Here is a 20,463-nt window from a genome sequence, read left to right as displayed (position 1 = left end):
GAACAGCTGTTGACCTCTGCATAGGCATTTGATTGTATGTGGGTGTTTGTGTGTTTCTGTTTATGTGTTTTTGTGTGTGTGTGTGTGTGTGTGTGTGTGTGTGTGTGTGTGTGTGTGTGTGTAAGGGAGCTGAATTCGACGTTCAGTCGTCTCACACAGCGAGTGGATCTGAGCGATGCCGAGCTGGAGGGAAACATCCGCCAGCTAAGCTTCAGCATCCAGAGACTGGAGAACATCCAGAGGAGGTCCAAGGCCTTCAGGTCAGAGGTCACACCGGCTCGCTGGGCAGGTGACAGTCACAACACAATAACCAAATCACGCCGTGTTCAGATCAATAAGGAACAAATGCTCATTCACTTGTCACCAGAGGAAACACGTCCAGCTTTTGGTAATCATTTGCTTCATACTGGAACGTATCAGAACCTCATGGTGGAGGTGTGATGAGCTTTTGTGTGCTACCACTGTCATCCATCCCTCCATCATCCATCATCCATCCATCATCCATCCCTCCATCCATCATCCATCCCTCCATCCTTCCATCCCTCCATCCATCATCCATCCCTCCATCCTTCCATCCCTCCATCCCTCATCCATCCCTCCATCCTTCCATCCCTCCATCATCCCTCCATCCATCCATCCATCCCTCCATCCCTCCCTCCCTCCATGTTCTCCCTCTTCTCCTGTTGAGGGTGGTGGGGGTGGAGCCTATCCCAGCAGCCTTCCCCCTGGACAGGTCACCAGTCCATGGCAGGGCCAACACATAGAGACAGACAACCATTGGCTCTCCCAGCCACGCCTACGGTCAATTTAGAGTCTGGATTAACCTGGTCCCTCTTGATGTCTTTGGACTGTGGAGGAAGCTGGAGTACCAGAGAGAACCCAGCAGGAACAGGGAGAACATGGAGACTCACCCAGAAAGACCCCGTGCTGCAGCCGGGGCTCCACCCACAACCTTCTTGATGGGGGCCACAGTGAGGACCACTGCTCCACCGGGCCGCCCCCCGTCATCAACTGATTCTTCAGTGTTGGATCATGCGACTCTTAAACCGACTAGAATGTTAGAAAGGAAAGCAGAGCAAGAAGCATAGCTACTTCAAACCCTACCTGCAGAGTGGTAGCCTGTCATTGTTGCTGTCTTCATTCTAAATGAAAGCTGAAAGGTTCCAGATGTCACCTGAGTGTCTTGTTGTGTCCTCAGGAACAGAGCCACGGAGCTGGAGACACAGCTGGAGGCCTTTTCTCTACAGTACTTGCAGGAACACTGATGTAACGCTGAGCAGCAGCGCCCCCCGCTGGACAACACTGACACCTGCTGGATCATCAGCAGCCTCCTGGCTGCATCCACATGTAGATCCTGCAGACATTTGTAGCCCCTCAAAAACAGAAGCACACCATTTTATGAGCTTGTGAAGTGAAGCACAGTTTACACCTCAAACTCACAGTGAAAGTAGCTGCTACTTGGAGGCTCTTCCTGTGTCCTTGTCCTCAAACCCTGCGTCTCCATGACAACAAGCCAATGGTGGCTCAGTGTGTCTTTAGTGCAGGAGTCGTGCTAGTGGACACATATTCAACTATTAGTGTGTCTCCATTGTCAGGTTTGTCTCATCCTATTGGTCATGCGACTGCTGCTCTCAGCTGATGCCATCATGTCACTCAAACACGTATTTGACATTTTTGATCAAAAGTGACCATCGCTGCTTTTTCCAGACAGACGCCAACGTGTCGTAATTGATTCCAGGACCGTTGGACAGTTGAAGACCTGATGATGCGTTATGTTTTACAGCGTTATAAACAGAGATGAGATGTCAGTGTGAGGTTTCTTCTTTGATTTCAACGGGAAGGCCAACAAACCCCTCTGCACCATGTTTCCGTGGCAACAAAGTTTGAATGTTTGAAGTAGACTGAAATTCTCAATGTTGCTTTCATCTTCAGTTTATATATTAAAAACCTAAAAAATGTTCAATTCTTGTTACATGGCGCTTGACCGTTTGTGTTGCTCCACCTGCCAGCAGAGGTCACTAGCAGAGGTCACCAGCAGAGGTCACCACTGCCATCTTCATACAAGCTCAATCACATCAGAAATGACAGGACGAGGCATTCAGGTTCTCTTAGACGTTTAATTCCTCTAATACACGGTTATCATCTCTACAGTGTCATTTACGCAAGGACCATCCAGAACAGCCCTGACAGGAGGGAACGTTCACGACCACACTGACCCGACTCAACGTCACCTCAGCTGTGACATCACAGTGATGGCAGGGCTTGGAATCAGAATCCCATCTTCAGCTCAGTGAGTCGGCGACTCTCCCCTCTGAAGCTTGAGCGGCAACATGCAGCGTTCAAGTGAAGAAGAAGGAACTAACACCAGGCCGCTTCACCTGCGCCATCACAACCCACATAAAAGGTTGACAAACAGATTTAGCCTCTGGTTTTTAATGGTTGAGCTGAATTTTGGAGCCGGTGGTGACGAAAGGACAGAACTGACAGGTCGGTGTGGTAGAGACTCGAGTCATCCTAGTCACGCCATGAAGCAGGGGTTGTCTATTTGTGGTCACATCCCTCCTGTTGACCATCACCACCTCAGTGAATTTCTAAAACATCTCAGTATTTTTTGTCTTTAACGCTCTGATAGCAGCCGAGTTACTGGACCAGGTTAGACCTCAGGCAGCATCGACGTCTCCGCCCTTTCGCTTCGCCCCCATCAATCTGCAACATCTCTGATAGGAACTGGAACAAATAAACAAAGATGGCCGACTTAACTCGTTATATTGGAATTGTCTTTTCTCATTGAGAAGTTCTTATATTTGCTACCTTCTAAGCTTTTAACCAAAACAAGAAGTTTGTTTTGGTTGCGAGGCAACTTGCTAATGCTAGCTGATGTCCATGTTTGTGCCTTGAATCCCTTTGTTTACTCTTTTGCTCCAAGATTCCCAGTTTGTTGCTCTATGTACATTTAACATTAGCTTGTTGTATATATGCAGTAAATAGTCAGTCTTGTACTGTATATTAGCATGTAGCTAAGAGCTAGTTTGGGGTCAGCATTGGGAGGAAGGGCCTGGCCTACTGGTGGTCTGTTTACGTCAGAGTGTTAGCTTCTGTTGTGTGTTGTGATCACCGTTATAGTGCTAAACTGAAAATAGCCTCAAGTCAACATCAATCTTCACTTTCAAAGCTTCAGCATGGCTGCGGCAATGTGTGTGTGTCTGTGTATCCATGTGTATTTGTTAATGTGTGTGTGTCTGTGTATCCATGTGTATTTGTTAATGTGTGTGTGTCTGTGTATCCATGTGTATTTGTTAATCTGTGTGTGTGTCTGTGTGCACTGCACGCAGCCGCCAGTCAAAGATCAAATGACCTATGAGGAGCCGAGCTCACTGATTGGATTCTTGTGTCTGCAGTTCTTCTTCACCTCCAATCAGACCCATCCATCATCCACCCATCCCTCCATCATCCACCCATCCCTCCATCATCCATCCATCCATCCATCCATCCATCCCTCCATCATCCATCCATCCATCCATCCATCCATCATCCCTCCCTCCATGTTCTCCCTCTCCTCCTGTTCAGGGTGGTGGGGGTGGAGCCTATCCCAGCAGCCTTCCCCCTGGACAGGTCACCAGTCCATGGCAGGGCCAACACATAGAGACAGACAACCATTGGCTCTCCCAGCCACGCCTACGGTCAATTTAGAGTCTGGATTAACCTGGTCCCTCTTGATGTCTTTGGACTGTGGAGGAAGCTGGAGTACCAGAGAGAACCCAGCAGGAACAGGGAGAACATGGAGACTCACCCAGAAAGACCCCGTGCTGCAGCCGGGGCTCCACCCACAACCTTCTTGCTGGGGGGCCACAGGGAGGACCACTGCTCCACCCACAACCTTCTTGCTGGGGGGCCACAGTGAGGACCACTGCTCCACCGGGCCGCCTACCAATCAGATTCAATCAATCAAATCTCCTGGTCTGAAAGTTTCAGCCGAGTCTGAAGAGAGGAGCAACACTGCTGCAGCACGCGAGCAACGATGTAAATAACAACAAACAAAACTCAATATAAATATGTTAAATGTATTTAAGCTTAATAACAGCTGTTAAACATACGTAAGTCATTAATAATAATAATAAATAAATATGCACGAAAACAGATAAATACATATCAATGTACTTCTTGTTCTGTATGTAAATGAGGGGGTGTCAGGACCCGAACCCCCACCAGCCCTCCTGTCAGTTCCCACCTCCTCATTGACAGACAGTTGAAGATCTTAATGAAGTGAAATTAAGTTAAACAGAGAAAAACAAATTTGGATGTAAGCACGAAAATATAATAATACAAAACAAATACAAAATATATGCTCTGTCATTTAAATAAAGACATTTATTTCAAAATTCAGCTGCACATTTATTTGATTTTTAAAATTTTCTTCCTTTTGTTTACTGAGGCGTTCATTGATTTGCGATAGTGGCGCCTTCAGGCCTCCGTTCATGCGCTGCTGCTTCTGTGTGCGAGGGTTGAAGGTCCTGCTTCATTTGTACGTTGACGGGAGTTTCAAGTAAATGGTTTTAATGGCTGCAGGAACAAATAGGGAGGATGTTTCCTCTGTGTCTGAGGTCAGAGGTCAGTCAAAGGAGGCAGTAGGTAGAACCAGAGCTTCTGGTCCTCCAATCAAAGCGTGTTTTATGAAGTAAGTTAAGGAGGTGCAGACACTCCGGCGCCGCCTCATCATCAGAGTGGAGGAAGTTGCGAGTGCGTTCTACCATAGTAACGTGTTCTTCCAGGAAGCTAAAGGGCTGTGCGGTTTTATTGCAACGTTTTTTCCTGCATCATCTTTGGTGTCGCACCAGAGCCCAGCAGCTCCACCATTTCCCTGTCAAACAGCCTGCAGGTAAACAAGGACACTCCCTCTTGCATCATTCACCGGCCACATCAAAGGCCCTCATCAGCAGGTCCAGGTCCCCCATGTTGGCAGCTTGGAACAGCTCGGGCCGGTCCATCATGGAGATTGCAATCCGCAGGGCAGCCCAGATGTTGGTTGACATCTGCTGGTGGCTGCAGCGCTGACTCCGCCTCTGCTGGTTCAGAGCTGTCAGGAAATTACTGACGGCCTCCCTAGAAAACGAAACCAGAACCGGGTCAGAACAGAGCTGCAAAACAGCTGCCGTCAGCAAACATTTGCTATTGATTTGGACCATTCAAAGTCAGCAGAAGTATGGAACCAGCTGCTAATCCTCTGCCAGGTCCAACATTTAGCCTGGGCCAGGTCTGGTACCTAACTGGGGCCGGGTCTGGTATTCAGAGGGCCGGGTCATACCTATGTGCCCCCAGGTTGATGCAGCTTATTCCTAGGTTGTATCTGGACCGGATGAACCCAGGCTGCAGCTCCAGAGCTCTGGTGTAGGCCTCCACCGCCTCCTCACTGCGGTTCCCGTTGGCGAGCGTGGCGCCCAGACGGTTCCACAGCAGGTAGTCCTGGAGAACAGACATTACTGCCGAGTCAGAACCTGTCTTGTCACAGTTCCACAACATTAGCAACTTCTGTGAGCGCTGACTGACACATCTTATTTGAGTTGTGTGTGTGTGTGCATGTGTGTGCTTGTGTTTATTACCTGCGGTCTGATGGACAACGCTGCAGTGAACGCCTCGACAGCCTTGTTGAAGTCAGCGCTGAGGTTGAACAGAACACCAAGTCCCGTCTGCAGGTCTGGATCCAGGCAGTCTGGATTCAGGAGCGCAGCATCCTGGAAGAGAAGCAGGACGTCCTGCAAGCTGAACATACACGCGCACACACTCACACACTCACAAACACACACACACACACACACACACACACACACACACACACACGCGCACGCACGCACGCACTGTATAAAGCGTGTCGAGTTGCTGACTCCAAGGGTGTCATGGTGTCTACAGCAACCACTCGTGTGTCCCGTGTCTCAGGTGTTTGTACCTGGCTGATGTGCTGCTGCCCCTCCCTGGCGTGGGCGGCGAGCCCTGTACGGGGCTGCTGCGGTCTTGCACCAGGTGTTTGTATCGCTGGTTGTGGCTGATCCAGCGGTGCAGGGCGTCGCAGGCTTCGTGCTGCAGGCTGCTGTTGGTGAAGCTGACGGCGAGCGCCATAAGAGCCGGCAGGTTGTTGGGGCGGAGCTCCAGACACCTGCAGCGAGAGACATGTTAGCTGTTGTTGGCAAGGTAGCAGGTCAGTGAGGTGGGGGACTATCCATCATCAGGGCTCCTGTCTCAGATACAGAGGAAGTGAACACCAGCGCGGGACGCAGGGCGAAACTGCCGTTAACATTATTGGAGCTTCAGTTGCAGTGGCACCGGCAGGCTCGCCCCACGTGGCGCTCAAACTAGCAGGAGGTCTCACCGCTGCAGAGACACAATGGCAGCCTGCTCGTTCTCGTTCTCCGCCTGAGTCGTCCCCAGCACCTGCCACGCCTGAAACACACGAGGAACGACAGTCAGTCAACACTCTCGCTGGTGACATCACAGACGAGTGGCAACCCACCTCAGAGTCCTGTGGGTCCTGTAAGATGGCGGCCTCCAGCAGCAGAACCGCGGCGTTCAGGTCTCCCTCCCGAGCTTTCTCCTGACCCTCGGCGAAGGCACCGGGCGAGTCGCGGTAGGGGTTGTTGGGGTTGAAGAAGTAACCCTGCAGGAGACACACAGACGTCATTACTGATGCTCCGCCCACCAGGGCTGCATCCTACATGTGTGAGCATGTTTACTAGCATGCTAACATCAGACCAGCTTCACCTCTGTTGCCGTGATGATGTAACACCTGAGAGGAGGTGAGATAACTGAAGCTCGACAGCAAAGGATTAAAGCCGATTAATGCAGACAAACATCTGTAATCCTGCATTATTAATCACAAAGTGTGGCCAAAGCACAGATGCATCCTGGGAAACTGTGTCCAGAGTCATACATGACATGGCATGAGTCCATCACGATGCCAACCTGTGACAAAACACAACTAATGAGGTCGCTGATTGATTAGGCGCCTCGTTACATCATCCCTCTATTGCAGCTCAATCTGGCTCTTACTTTTTCCCCCAGTGAGACAGTGGGTGGAGTCAGCCTCTGCCCCTCAGACTCCTCCAGCCAGTTCCTCCGAGCTAGCTCCTCCCACTCGGCCTGCATTTTGTCCCAGAACTGAGTGTCTGACTGAAACACACACACACACACACACACACACACACACACACACACACACACACACACACACACACACACACACACACACACACACATACACACACACACACACAGATGTCACACAATAGTCACACCACATCGCTGAGGCAACATGCCATCAACAACCTCAGTAACGTGACCAGCAGGCTATGGTGGTTTCAGTGTTCGGTGTTCATGGCGTGGGACCTGTTACGGATGTTTGCAGCCACTCGATGGCTTTTCATTGAAAGTAAAATGAAAAATGATGATGTCACTGATCCAGAGTGCATCTGCTGAGTCAGTGTGTCACCAGGTGGCAGGAAGTGATGCGTTCTGATCTGTTTTTCGATACTCAAGAAGCTGCTGAGCGAGCACTTGTAGCTCCGCCCCATCTGCAGCATCGTCCTTGATGAGCCACCACTGTACGACAATATGATGGGTGATAGGACGCTGCTGATTTTGAAAATGACAAAGTCTCCTGACATAAATCAATATTGAACACGATCCTGTAGTGGCAGAACGCCGCTGAGTCACCTCATAGGTGCGTGTGTGTGATTGTGTGTGTGCGTGTTTGTGATTGTGTGTGTGTGTTTGTGATTGTGTGTGTTTGTGATTGTGTGTGTGTCTGTGATTGTGTGTGTTTGTGATTGTGTGTGTTTGTGATTGTGTGTGTGTGTTTGTGATTGTGTGTGTTTGTGATTGTGTGTCTGTTTGTGATTGTGTGTGTGTGTTTGTGATTGTGTGTGTTTGTGATTGTGTGTGTGTTTGTGATTGTGTGTGTTTGTGATTGTGTGTGTGTTTGTGATTGTGTGTGTTTGTGATTGTGTGTGTGTTTGTGATTGTGCGTGTGTGTGATTGTGTGTGTGTGTTTGTGATTGTGTGTGTGTTTGTGTGTGTGTTTGTGATTGTGCGTGTGTGTGATTGTGTGTGTGTGTTTGTGATTGTGTGTGTGTTTGTGATTGTGTGTGTGTTTGTGATTGTGTGTGTGTTTGTGATTGTGTGTGTGTGTGATTGTGTGTGTTTGTGATTGTGTGTGTGTGTTTGTGATAGTGTGTGTGTTTGTGATTGTGTGTGTGTGTGATTGTGTGTGTGTGTTTGTGATTGTGTGTGTGTTTGTTATTGTGTGTTTGTGATTGTGTGTGTGTTTGTTATTGTGTGTGTTTGTTATTGTGTGTGTGTTTGTGATTGTGTGTTTGTGATTGTGTGTGTGTTTGTGATTGTGTGTGTGTTTGTGATTGTGTGTGTGTGTTTGTGATTGTGTGTGTTTGTGTGTGTTTGTGATTGTGTGTGTTTGTTATTGTGTGTTTGTGATTGTGTGTGTGTTTGTGATTGTGTGTGTTTGTGATTGTGTGTGTGTGTTTGTGATTGTGTGTGTGTTTGTTATTGTGTGTTTGTGATTGTGTGTGTGTTTGTGATTGTGTGTGTGTTTGTGATTGTGTGTGTGTGTTTGTGATTGTGTGATTGTGATTGTGTGTGTGTTTGTTATTGTGTGTTTGTGATTGTGTGTGTGTTTGTGATTGTGTGTGTACCTCGACAGCAGCCTTCGCTCTGAAAAACTCATCCTCAAGAGACTCATTTCTGACCAACAGAGAGCGAGTCCGTCTGGGCTGTCTGGGCCCTCCACCGTCCTACACACACACACACACACACACACACACACACACACACACACACACACACACACACACACACACACACACACACACACACAAACACACACACAAAGGACATCTGATCCAAAGAAACTTGAGCAAAGTCAAACAGACTTTCACTTGTCGTCCGAACTAAGCAGCAGCTGTGTGACAGCAGGGAGTGCTGTGTTCGCCCACGCTCATGAACTACACACAGACATTCATCATGAATGATGAAGACGATGATGTCACTGATCCAGAGTCTTCTGAGTCAGTGAGTCATCAGGTGGCAGGAAGTGATGCAATCTGATCTGTTTTTCGATACTCAGGAAGCTGCTGAGCGAGCACTTGTAGCTCCGCCCCATCTGCAGCGTTGCCGTGCATTCATCAGCTGGACTGCTGAAACTCTCATTACGACTTTCTGAGAAGCAACAACATGAGTCTGACCTTCAAACATGGAAAAAAACAAGAAGGTCAAGGAGAAATGCTGAGCTAAGGACAGTTACCGTGGCAACAAGGGTCAAAAATTCAGATGTCAGCTGACCTGTGTTGAAGATGGGAAGTCGAGGTCGTCGAGGCTGCGGATGTTGAAGGAGTTCTTCAGCAGCGGGTCCGTTTTAAACTCAGCACACCTGAAAGACAGCAGGCATGTTAGGTGACGGCCGCGCTGCCGGCAGGTGTGCTGTGACCTGTCAGAAGAACCGCATCAATGACTTTGTCCATCTGTCAGCAACTCTGTCTGTACCTTTCATGACATCCGTGTGTTTTTGTTTATTTACACGTTACAAAAATCTCACTGTTTCTGACTTGATCACTAAAGAGGCGAGTCTCTCTGTCCCGCCTACCCAGTGATGTCACTCAGCCGTCATCACATGAACGTCTCCCTTCTGCAGTGATTCATTCAAACATGCTTGGAAAGTTGAACATTCGTCTGGTAATTTAGAGGACATGGATGAAGAGGAAGAAGGTCAAAGGTCAGGAGTTTTTACCACAGCAGTTCACTGGAGGAGTGCTGGGAGGTGCAGCGCCTCTCGTGCCTCCTGCTGCCGCTGTCCTGCATCACCTCGTCCCACTTGAGTGGCGGTGGCGGCGGCAGCGGTGACAGATTCACTGTGAACATCAACAACATCAGAATGTTCCAGGAAGTGAAAACTCATCAAAGTAAAAGCTGCCATTAATCCGCTTCTGCCGGCGTTTACTCACAGCTGACTGAGCTGAGCTGCTCTGACTACGACTGACTGAACACTCGGCCGGTGACGTGATCACTGGCGACCTGACGTAGGTCTCTAAACCGCCATCAGCCTGTGAGGTCGTTGCCGTGTTTGACAGGAGAATTGCAGCGTGATGATGTGAAACATTTGACTGATCAAAGACTTGGAATTGAGGTTAAACGTCCTGATCTGGAGGGGAACTCCATGAACGCGTGGCGTGATAACAGCGAGCGTCTCGTCCGCTGGACTTGATGTTCATAAAGCTGCATTACTGCTTTTACTCCACTTGAGGCAGAAACACACCAAAGCATCCTAATACGAAACAGGCAAACGCCCCCATCGCTGCCGCCATCGCTGCCGCCATCGCTGCCTCCTGCCCCCAAATGCGAATCTTTTCAGCAAGGCATTGTTGCCAACGTCATCACTTTTCAAGCCGCCAATCGCATGAGACGTGAAGTGACAGATGAACGTTTGACGCCATCTCCATCAACCGCAACTCTAAGTCTGCTGCATCTTCCTCCTGGTGGTGACATCATTGCTGCTCACAGCAGCAGGAAGTGGGTTGTCAATGTGTCATCAGAGAAATAAAACCAGCCGCGGTGCAGTTTTCTGGCACACGATGAGAGACAAACATTTGGTGGCGTTCAGACTTCAGAGGTGGCGCACCTGAGTCCAGCGAGTTCCGCTCCGCCTCCACCTGGATCAGCTCCGTGTCCACAGGTGTGGTCCGGCAGCGAGGGGTGCTGGAGCTCCCCGTCCTCCGCCGTGGGCTCCTCCCGCTGCCACTTGGCTCTCTGAGGTCCACCAGGTCCAGTTCTGTGGGCAGAACTACAGTTGAGTTTCTAGGAACCGGAAACCCCGTAAGGCCTGGACCCGGACCAGCAGCACTCCTGACGCGTGATGCAGATGCCGGCGACCTGAGGGCCGCCGTCCCGCCAGCAGGTGCATTTGATCACTGCGATCAAAATCAGATTGTCAGGGGGGTTTTGTGATGTCATACATCGAACGGCACTTCCCCTCAAACTGCAATGAGCAAAGGGGCGGGGCATGTGGTCGTGACGTCAGTAGTGAGGCAAAGATTAAAGGTAGAACTGCCCTGTTAGGAGGAGCAGCTTTGTCTCTGCTGACCTTGTGGGGTGTTGATGGCAACGCAGCGTGGAGGCGGAGCTGGGAGCAGAGTCAGCAGCGGTGAGGAGGTCAGAGGTCTTAATTATTGGAAGGTGGACGTGACAGCTGAGCAGGGAGGGGGGCGGGATCGAGGACACCGAAGGTGAGAGGAGACGCGAAGCTGGACAACAACATGGCGAACAGACGAGGTCAGAGGAGCAGAAGTCCTGATGACGAGCTCGTCCGTTGACTTTGCTACGCTGTGTTTCAGTGTGCTGATCACATGACCAACAACAGACACACAAACAATAACAAACCACCTGCTAATATGGAAATGAAGTGGCTAACGGGAGTCTACCTGCTGTGTTGGAGGGCGCGGGGCGGTCAGAGGGGGCGTCGCTACGGCTCTCTGACAGGAAGTCATCGATGGAGGGACTCAGCAGGGGACGGCTCTCCTGCTGCTCGCCGACCAGCTGAGGACACGAACAGTGAGAGAAACTTTATTTCTTTATTTCACCAGACAGACAAAACCATCAACATCAACCCACCAGGAGGCTTCTCTGGTGACAGCAAGGCATTCTGGGAAACAGGGGACATCTGTGTGTGTGTGTGTGTGTGTGTGTGTGTGTGTGTGTGTGTGTGTGTGTGTGTGTGTGTGTGTGTATGTGTGTGTGTGTGAGTCCTCCTGGGGACCAAAGACCCTCCAGATGCAGGACCACCTGATCTGAGTGAAGGTGTGAATTGAGGTTAGGGTCAGGATCAGGGTCAGGGTTAGACTGTCCACATGTATGGAAGCCAGTGGAATGTCCTGATAAGGACTGCTGACTCAGCTGTTATTGAATTACAATGTACAAGATTCAAACAACCATCATTATGACATCATCAGCAGAGACGAATGTGTCCAATTCTCAATCAGGCTCTCAAAGGGTTAGGGTTCGGGGTCCAGAAAGAACTCAGCTGAGGACAATGACACTTCTGTGACACAATGACATCCTGACCAGTTCAGAGAACAGGAAATGAGTGTTGGAGGAGGCGGGACAGAATGCGTCAACAGATAGAAACCCCAGTTACCATGGTAGCAGCGCGCCATGATCTCTGAATGTTACGATGAGTGAGGAGAAGCGGCCTGTGATGTCACTTCCTGTGACGTTCACATTTCACTCGTCACAGGTCACAGGATGACATCATCAGGGATGTAATGGTTCTACGCTCTCATACTCGGATTCATGGATCCGGCCAGGACCCTCGTCATCAGCCACGTCAATTATGTCTGTTCTTCACTCTGATTGGGCGTCTGGATCTGTCGTCTCTGACACCGGATCGCCTTTCATCAGCTGACTGAAGAACATGTGACATCACCACTTGTGATCTCTGGATCTGAGGGTGTGAAGATGAAACATCACGGAGTTGACAGATGTGGTTGTGCTTTGATCATGTGACCAGTGAGTCATCGCACTCACAACCAGACGTGTTTAATCCTGAGAACGCGCCTTTGATCTGGAGAGCAACCATGACGTTCTCTCACCCTCTCACTAACTCACCCTCTCTCTCACCCTCTCATCCTCTCTCTCACCCTCTCACTCTCTACCACCCTCTCTATCACACTCTCATCCTTTCACTCACCCTCTCACTCATCGTCTCTCTCACCCTCTCATTCTTTCTCTCACCCTCTCACTAATCGTCTCCCTCACCCTCTCATCCTTTCACTGACCCTCTCACTCATCATCTCTCTCACCCTCTCATCCTTTCACTCACCCTCTCACTCATCGTCTCTCTCACCCTCTCATCCTTTCACTCACCCTCTCACTCATCGTCTCTCTCACCCTCTCATCATCTCTCTCACCCTCTCATCGTCTCTCTCACCCTCTCATCCTTCACTCACCCTCTCACTCATCGTCTCCCTCACCCTCTCATCCTTTCACTCACCCTCTCATTCTTTCACTCACCCTCTCACTCATCGTCTCTCTCACCCTCTCACTCATCGTCTCTCTCACCCTCTCATCGTCACTCTCACCCTCTCATCCTTTCACTCACCCTCTCACTCATTGTCTCTCTCACCCTCTCATTCTTTCTCTCACCCTCTCACTCATCGTCTCCCTCACCCTCTCATCCTTTCACTCACCCTCTCACTCATCGTCTCTCTCACCCTCTCATCCTTTCACTCACCCTCTCACTCGTCTCTCTCACCCTCTCATCCTTTCACTCACCCTCTCACTCATCGTCTCTCTCACCCTCTCGTGTCTCTCACCCTCTCATCGTCTCTCTCACCCTCTCATCCTTCCACTCACCCTCTCACTCATCGTCTCTCACCCTCTCATTCTTTCTCTCACCCTCTCACTCATCGTCTCCCTCACCCTCTCATCCTTTCACTCCCCCTCTCACTCATCGTCTCCCTCACCCTCTCATCCTTTCACTCACCCTCTCACTCATCGTCTCTCTCAGCCTCTCACTCATCGTCTCTCTCACCCTCTCATTCTTTCACTCACCCTCTCACTCATCGTCTCTCTCACCCTCTCATCGTCTCTCTCACCCTCTCACTCATCGTCTCCCTCACCCTCTCATCCTTTCACTCACCCTCTCACTCATCGTCTCTCTCACCCTCTCACTCATCGTCTCTCTCACCCTCTCATCGTCTCTCTCACCCTCTCATCATCGTCTCTCTCACCCTCTCATCGTCTCTCTCACCCTCTCATCATCTCTCTCACGCTCTCATCCTTTCACTCACGCTCTCACTCATCGTCTCTCTCACCCTCTCATTCTTTCTCTCACCCTCTCACTCATCGTCTCCCTCACCCTCTCATCCTTTCACTCACCCTCTCACTCATCGTCTCTCTCACCCTCATTCTTTCACTCAACCTCTCACTCATCGTCTCTCACCCTCATTCTTTCACTCAACCTCTCACTCATCGTCTCTCTCACCCTCTCATCGTCTCTCTCACCCTCTCATCATCGTCTCTCTCACCCTCTCATCGTCTCTCTCACCCTCTCATCGTCTCTCTCACCCTCTCATCCTTTCACTCACCCTCTCACTCATCGTCTCTCTCACCCTCTCATTCTTTCTCTCACCCTCTCACTCATCGTCTCTCTCACCCTCTCATTCTTTCACTCACCCTCTCACTCATCGTCTCTCTCACCCTCTCACTCACCCTCTCATTCTTTCACTCACGCTCTCACTCATAGTCTCTCTCACCCTCTCATTCTTTCACTCACCCTCTCACTCATCGTCTCTCTCACCCTCTCATCGTCTCTCTCACCCTCTCATCCTTTCACTCACCCTCTCACTCATCGTCTCTCTCACCCTCTCATTCTTTCTCTCACCCTCTCACTCATCGTCCCTCTCACCCTCTCATTCTTTCACTCACCCTCTCACTCATCGTCTCTCTCATCCTCTCATTCTTTCACTCACGCTCTCACTCATCGTCTCTCTCACCCTCTCATTCTTTCACTCACGCTCTCACTCATCGTCTCTCTCACCCTCTCATCGTCTCTCTCACCCTCTCATCCTTTCACTCACCCTCTCACTCATCGTCTCTCACCCTCTCATCCTTTCACTCACCCTCTCACTCATCGTCTCTCACCCTCTCATTCTTTCACTCACGCTCTCACTCATCGTCTCTCTCACCCTCTCATTCTTTCACTCACCCTCTCACTCATCGTCTCTCTCACCCTCTCACTCACCCTCTCATTCTTTCACTCACGCTCTCACTCATCGTCTCTCTCACCCTCTCATTCTTTCACTCACCCTCTCACTCATCGTCTCTCTCACCCTCTCATCGTCTCTCTCACCCTCTCATCCTTTCACTCACCCTCTCACTCATCGTCTCTCTCACCCTCTCATTCTTTCTCTCACCCTCTCACTCATCGTCCCTCTCACCCTCTCATTCTTTCACTCACCCTCTCACTCATCGTCTCTCTCATCCTCTCATTCTTTCACTCACGCTCTCACTCATCGTCTCTCTCACCCTCTCATTCTTTCACTCACGCTCTCACTCATCGTCTCTCTCACCCTCTCATCGTCTCTCTCACCCTCTCATCGTCTCTCTCACCCTCTCATCCTTTCACTCACCCTCTCACTCATCGTCTCTCTCACCCTCTCATTCTTTCTCTCACCCTCTCACTCATCGTCCCTCTCACCCTCTCATTCTTTCACTCAACCTCTCACTCATCGTCTCTCTCACCCTCTCATTCTTTCACTCACCCTCTCACTAATCGTCTCTCTCACCCTCTCATTCTTTCACTCACCCTCTCACTCATCGTCTCTCTCACCCTCTCATTCTTTCACTCACCCTCTCACTCATCGTCTCTCTCACCCTCTCACTCATCGTCTCTCTCACCCTCTCATTCTTTCACTCACCCTCTCACTCATCGTCTCTCTCACCCTCTCACTCATCGTCTCCCTCACCCTCTCATCCTTTCACTCACCCTCTCACTCATCGTCTCTCTCACCCTCTCACTCATCGTCTCTCTCACCCTCTCATCGTCTCTCTCACCCTCTCATCATCGTCTCTCTCACCCTCTCATCATCGTCTCTCTCACCCTCTCATCGTCTCTCTCACCCTCTCATCATCGTCTCTCTCACCCTCTCATCGTCTCTCTCACCCTCTCATCATCTCTCTCACCCTCTCATCCTTTCACTCACCCTCTCACTCATCGTCTCTCTCACCCTCTCATTCTTTCTCTCACCCTCTCACTCATCGTCTCCCTCACCCTCTCATCCTTTCACTCACCCTCTCACTCATCGTCTCTCTCACCCTCATTCTTTCACTCAACCTCTCACTCATCGTCTCTCACCCTCATTCTTTCACTCAACCTCTCACTCATCGTCTCTCTCACCCTCTCATTCTTTCTCTCACCCTCTCACTCATCATCTCTCTCACCCTCTCATCGTCTCTCTCACCCTCTCATCGTCTCTCTCACCCTCTCATCCTTTCACTCACCCTCTCACTCATCGTCTTTCTCACCCTCTCATTCTTTCTCTCACCCTCTCACTCATCGTCTCTCTCACCCTCTCATTCTTTCACTCACCCTCTCACTCATCGTTTCACTCACCCTCTCATTCTTTCACTCACCCTCTCACTCATCGTCTCTCTCACCCTCTCATCGTCTCTCTCACCCTCTCATCCTTTCACTCACCCTCTCACTCATCGTCCCTCTCACCCTCTCATTCTTTCACTCAACCTCTCACTCATCGTCTCTCTCACCCTCTCATTCTTTCTCTCACCCTCTCACTCATCGTCCCTCTCACCCTCTCATTCTTTCACTCAACCTCTCACTCATCGTCTCTCTCACCCTCTCATTCTTTCACTCACCCTCTCACTCATCGTCTCTCTCACCCTCTCATCCTTTCACTCACCCTCTCACTCATCGTCTTTCTCACCCTCTCATTCTTTCTCTCACCCTCTCACTCATCGTCTCTCTCACCCTCTCATTCTTTCACTCACCCTCTCACTCATCGTTTCACTCACCCTCTCATTCTTTCACTCACCCTCTCACTCATCGTCTCTCTCACCCTCTCATCGTCTCTCTCACCCTCTCATCCTTTCACTCACCCTCTCACTCATCGTCCCTCTCACCCTCTCATTCTTTCACTCAACCTCTCACTCATCGTCTCTCTCACCCTCTCATTCTTTCTCTCACCCTCTCACTCATCGTCCCTCTCACCCTCTCATTCTTTCACTCAACCTCTCACTCATCGTCTCTCTCACCCTCTCATTCTTTCACTCACCCTCTCACTCATCGTCTCTCTCACCCTCATTCTTTCACTCACCCTCTCACTCATCGTCTCTCTCACCCTCTCATTCTTTCACTCACCCTCTCACTCATCGTCTCTCTCACCCTCTCATCCTCTTCAGGGTCTTCATGTAACCCTGTGAGCAGACAGTCAAGGCCCTTCAGGTTATCGTGATTTCTGAATTTGGACTTTATCAATAAAACCAGATTCATTGATTGAACCCTGTGAGGTCACTTCCTGTGCGTTTCCTGAGAGTCCGTCTGTGTTCAGGTCAAGCTAATGTCCAGTATCTCCATGGCAATTAGCCAATGGCAGCAGTCTATGGTGGCCAATGAGTCCTGCCTCCTAGTTGCAAAGTAACCTGGAATACTACAACTAGTACTACTTCTACCACTGCTACTACTACTAATAACAATAATAATGATGTGTGAGTTTGAACTGAAAAACTGAAAAAAGGAGTTTCTGAGAAGATGAAGAACAATGTGGTCATCATGCCAACCTTGGTTGTCACGGTGAGGAGGGCGTTTCCTTCTGAAGATGCCTTTTTAGCAGGAAGCTCCTTCAGCACCATGGCAACGACCCTTTGACCTCTCCCCTACAAGAGTAGATCAACAGGGTTCATTCAGGTCAGCTGATGGACCAATGCCAACACACGATTACATCACGTGGCGCAAATGTCCCTGAGTGACAAATGGCGACGACCCCTGAGACCCAACCACTGATCTGTCATCTCGAACCCTCTGATGCCTCCAGGTGCGTTGCAGATGGGCGGAGGCGGAGTCACTGCTCTCCTGCGTCTACGTAGTGTAGTGTACGATCTTGCCGTGCTGATGACATCATATTTATGATGCATCATTCATGTGATCTGAGAACATTTGGACTTCATGTGATACTCAGGTTCTCAAAGGTGGGTCCAGGGACCCCTGAGTTGTCGCGGGTGCTTTTGAGGGGTCTTCATGAGGACAAGTTTCCTGATGGCAGCGTTCATCTGGTCTCTGTCTGTGGTCCTTCACTGCGTCCAGATGGTCGCCCTATCATTGCCACCATTGTTCTCACCAACGGAGTCTTTCCCAGTCGTCTGTAGAGGCTCGTCAAAAATGATGTAAACCACAACAAGGAAGCACATCTGAAGGATGATGTTGCTGGGTTCATGGACCTCCAATGGAGAGGAATGGCGAGGATCAGATGACAGACAGCGACAGGAAGTCGCCACTTGACCACTTCAGAACAGCAAAACTTCCGTCTAACGGGAGTTTGAAGCACAGTGTTACTGATACACAACTCTGTGGCAAAATCTGGTGTGTGTGTGTGTGTGTGTGTGTGTGTGTGTGTGTTGATGAGATGCTGTTGGACTAAAAATATCTTGCTGAACAAACAGAGTCCCAGCAGAGCTGAGCACACTGCCGCTAACGTTGCTAATATTAGGGCTGCTAACATTGCTAATGCTAGCTTGGATAGACTTCGGCCACCCTTAACAGGATAAGCAGTACGCTAATGCTGCTAGTAATATTAATACTAATAACAACTAATAGTGGTGAGGTATTATTACTATTAAGTATTGTAATACCAACAGCTTGTCTAAAACTGATTACGCTCCAGTTTAGAACTACAGAGCTCCACCGTGACCACCAGGGGGCAGGCTGTCACCAGTGGTCCCGCTTGCGTCCCTCTCATATCAACCTTGTTTTATTAGTGAACTCACACCAAAGTGCTACACTACCCACAATCCTGCAGCAGAGAGGAGCGGGGGAGGTCAGGAGATCTCATCCCAGGCCCCATAAAACCTGTCAGCCTGATCATTGTTCTGCTATTATTATAAATACATTGTTGTTGTAATTATTATCAATAACAACAACAACAACAATATTGTAATTATGTTATTATTATTGTTGTTGTTGCAGCAACCAACCTCCCTGGTGTTGGGTTGTCAGGAACAAACGTGGTTTCTCCTCTGCTGTGAATCCCCCTGCCTCCCCCTGCCCCCCTGCCTCCCCCCTCCCCCCCCTCTCTCCCCTCCTCCCCCCTCCCCTGCTTCAGCGTTCAAACTCTCAGTGACCGACTGAGTGGATGAGTTGATCTACAGCAGGGGTGTCATTGGTTGGATCCAACCAATGAGCTGTGTGGACACGGCTTAGTTGATTTCAATTGAATCAGGTGTTGCTTCTGCTTGGTTGGGATCAACCTGCAGCCCCACGGCGCCCACTGGACCAGTTTGACACCCCGGATCTACAGGATCCACAGCAACAAATGAAGGTCTTTCATCTCCTCAGGTTCTCCTGCTCTGCAGGTGTTCATTAGCACCAGATCCCCTCACAGGGAGGAGAACCCCCTCAGGTTAGAACCAGCTGACCACATCTGGACCAGGTGGGAACAGGACCAAGGTTACAGTTGTCATGGTAACCCAGGACAGGTTTCCACAGCAACACCAACACCCTGAACAATGTTTTAGAATTTCTGGATTCTAAAAGAAAGAAGCAGACACCTGACGCCTGAGGACATCAGCCATCGGCTAGTTTTCCTGGTCCCATCAGGGAGAGCAAATCAATCGATGAAGGTCTTGACCTCCTCCTCCTCCCCCCTCTCCTCCGCTTGTGAATGTTTGCTGAACCGAACCGGAAGCAGCAGACTTTTTATGTTCCAACGTTTTCACACTAAAAGCTTGCAGGTCGGGACCAGGAAGAATCTGAACCCGTTTCTCACGATGTCGTTAGATCACGAACTCGGAGACATTAAAGATGAGAATCATCGCGGATATGAACACCGGTGATGAAGTTCTCCGTGTTCCGCCTTGGGTCACTGACGCTGTCAGCCAGTGACATGAAATAGCATCAATTATTCATCGATATTTCAACCGATCGATCACATGTTGGAAGCACTGATCAGGATGACGGAGCTCGTGCTCGTGTTTTGGGGTTCGGATGTTACGCGCCCACCTGGACTTGGTACATGGTTCCGGTCCTCCTCCGCCGCTGAGAGGGACGAAATCTGCAGCTGCAGCCACCAACAGCTCGACCCTTCCCGGCTCTGCCGCTCTGGTGCCGGTGCTGGTCCTGGTCCGCTCTGGTGCTGGTCCTGGTCCGCTCTGGTGCCGGTCCTGGTCCGCTCTGGTGCCGGTCCTGTCAATCCAGCCCCTCAACTCATCGAGCTCCCAAATGACGCGGGGTCAGGTTATCATGTCGCTCCGCCCCGGTCGAGGGCGGGACGTCAACAAACACAACGGAGCCGAACAGAGTCGAGCTGCTATCGTCACTTCCTAAACAGACTTTCAGAATAAAAGTTCCGGCATTTGTCAGAAACCACATAAGGCTAAACTAAATTAAGGGTCAAAGTGGCAAATATGAAGTTTTCCAGCTGCTTCATCCCGCTTCCGTTTGTTCAAACTAGAACGAATGAACTGGATCGTCAGTGGCGTGTCGCTCTCACCAAAACTCAAGCTTACAATTCCTGTAACAGAGACACACCGCGTCATCATCGCCATTCTGCTGTCCACGATCACAGCCTGCACGCCCCAACCCGGGACGGTGGGCGGTGACCTCCAGGGGCGGATGGAGGTGATGGTGCTGCCCTGCTGGATTTGAGGATGGAGGATTCCTGTGACAATGTTTTGCTTCATGAC

At 50.1% G+C, this 20,463-nt stretch overlaps 2 protein-coding genes across 16 annotated transcripts in view; one reads left to right on the top strand and one right to left on the bottom strand.

Annotated features, from left to right (window-relative positions):
* The window catches only part of mfn1a (mitofusin 1a), a 13,558-nt gene extending 9,214 nt beyond the window's left edge, over window positions 1-4,344 (top strand). For 2 of the 10 annotated variants that reach the window (XM_086204695.1, XM_086204694.1), the window contains exons 16-17: window positions 126-289; window positions 1,199-4,343. In XM_086204695.1, the coding sequence (XP_086060821.1) occupies window positions 126-289; window positions 1,199-1,410 (376 nt within the window). In that variant the 3' untranslated portion in view covers window positions 1,411-4,343. Of the gene's footprint in view, window positions 1-125 lie in introns of all 10 variants that reach the window. The other 8 variants (XM_086204701.1, XM_086204699.1, XR_015115984.1 and 5 more) reach the window with 7 other exon arrangements.
* Window positions 4,007-20,463, bottom strand: pex5lb (peroxisomal biogenesis factor 5-like b). 6 transcript variants are annotated; one of them, XM_086204703.1, is made up of 14 exons: window positions 19,781-20,057; window positions 17,347-17,442; window positions 11,475-11,589; window positions 10,676-10,825; window positions 9,788-9,908; window positions 9,343-9,430; window positions 8,697-8,795; window positions 7,039-7,158; window positions 6,503-6,646; window positions 6,362-6,432; window positions 5,942-6,148; window positions 5,598-5,757; window positions 5,303-5,460; window positions 4,009-5,100 (listed from the first exon to the last, which is right to left on the bottom strand). In XM_086204703.1, exons 1-14 carry the CDS (start codon window positions 19,793-19,795, stop codon window positions 4,902-4,904), a joined length of 1,743 nt encoding a protein of 580 aa, XP_086060829.1. In that variant the 5' UTR covers window positions 19,796-20,057; the 3' UTR covers window positions 4,009-4,901. The 6 variants fall into 6 exon arrangements, with proteins under 6 accessions (XP_086060832.1, XP_086060833.1, XP_086060829.1 ...); XM_086204706.1 differs by lacking the exon at window positions 7,039-7,158 and having other exon boundaries at window positions 4,007-5,100; window positions 19,781-20,463; XM_086204707.1 differs by lacking the exon at window positions 10,676-10,825 and having other exon boundaries at window positions 4,008-5,100; window positions 19,781-20,059.

The sequence above is a fragment of the Aulostomus chinensis genome, chromosome 5, assembly GCF_037954235.1.
Source record: "Aulostomus chinensis isolate RoL2024-O1b breed Wild chromosome 5, RoL_Achi_v1.0, whole genome shotgun sequence".
In the NCBI taxonomy this organism is placed as follows: Eukaryota; Metazoa; Chordata; class Actinopteri; order Syngnathiformes; family Aulostomidae; genus Aulostomus; species Aulostomus chinensis.
This window is presented reverse-complemented; position numbering and strand designations above follow the sequence as displayed.

What these genes read in the sequence shown, in the direction of transcription:
- pex5lb (XM_086204703.1), bottom strand. An exon ending in GCCATTGTGTCTCTGCAGCG is followed by an intron (nt 6,149 to 6,361) that starts GTGAGACCTCCT and finishes CTCTCGCTGCAG; the next exon opens with GTGTCTGGAGCTCCGCCCCA. An exon ending in ATCAACCTGGGGGCACATAG is followed by an intron (nt 5,101 to 5,302) that starts GTATGACCCGGC and finishes TTCGTTTTCTAG; the next exon opens with GGAGGCCGTCAGTAATTTCC.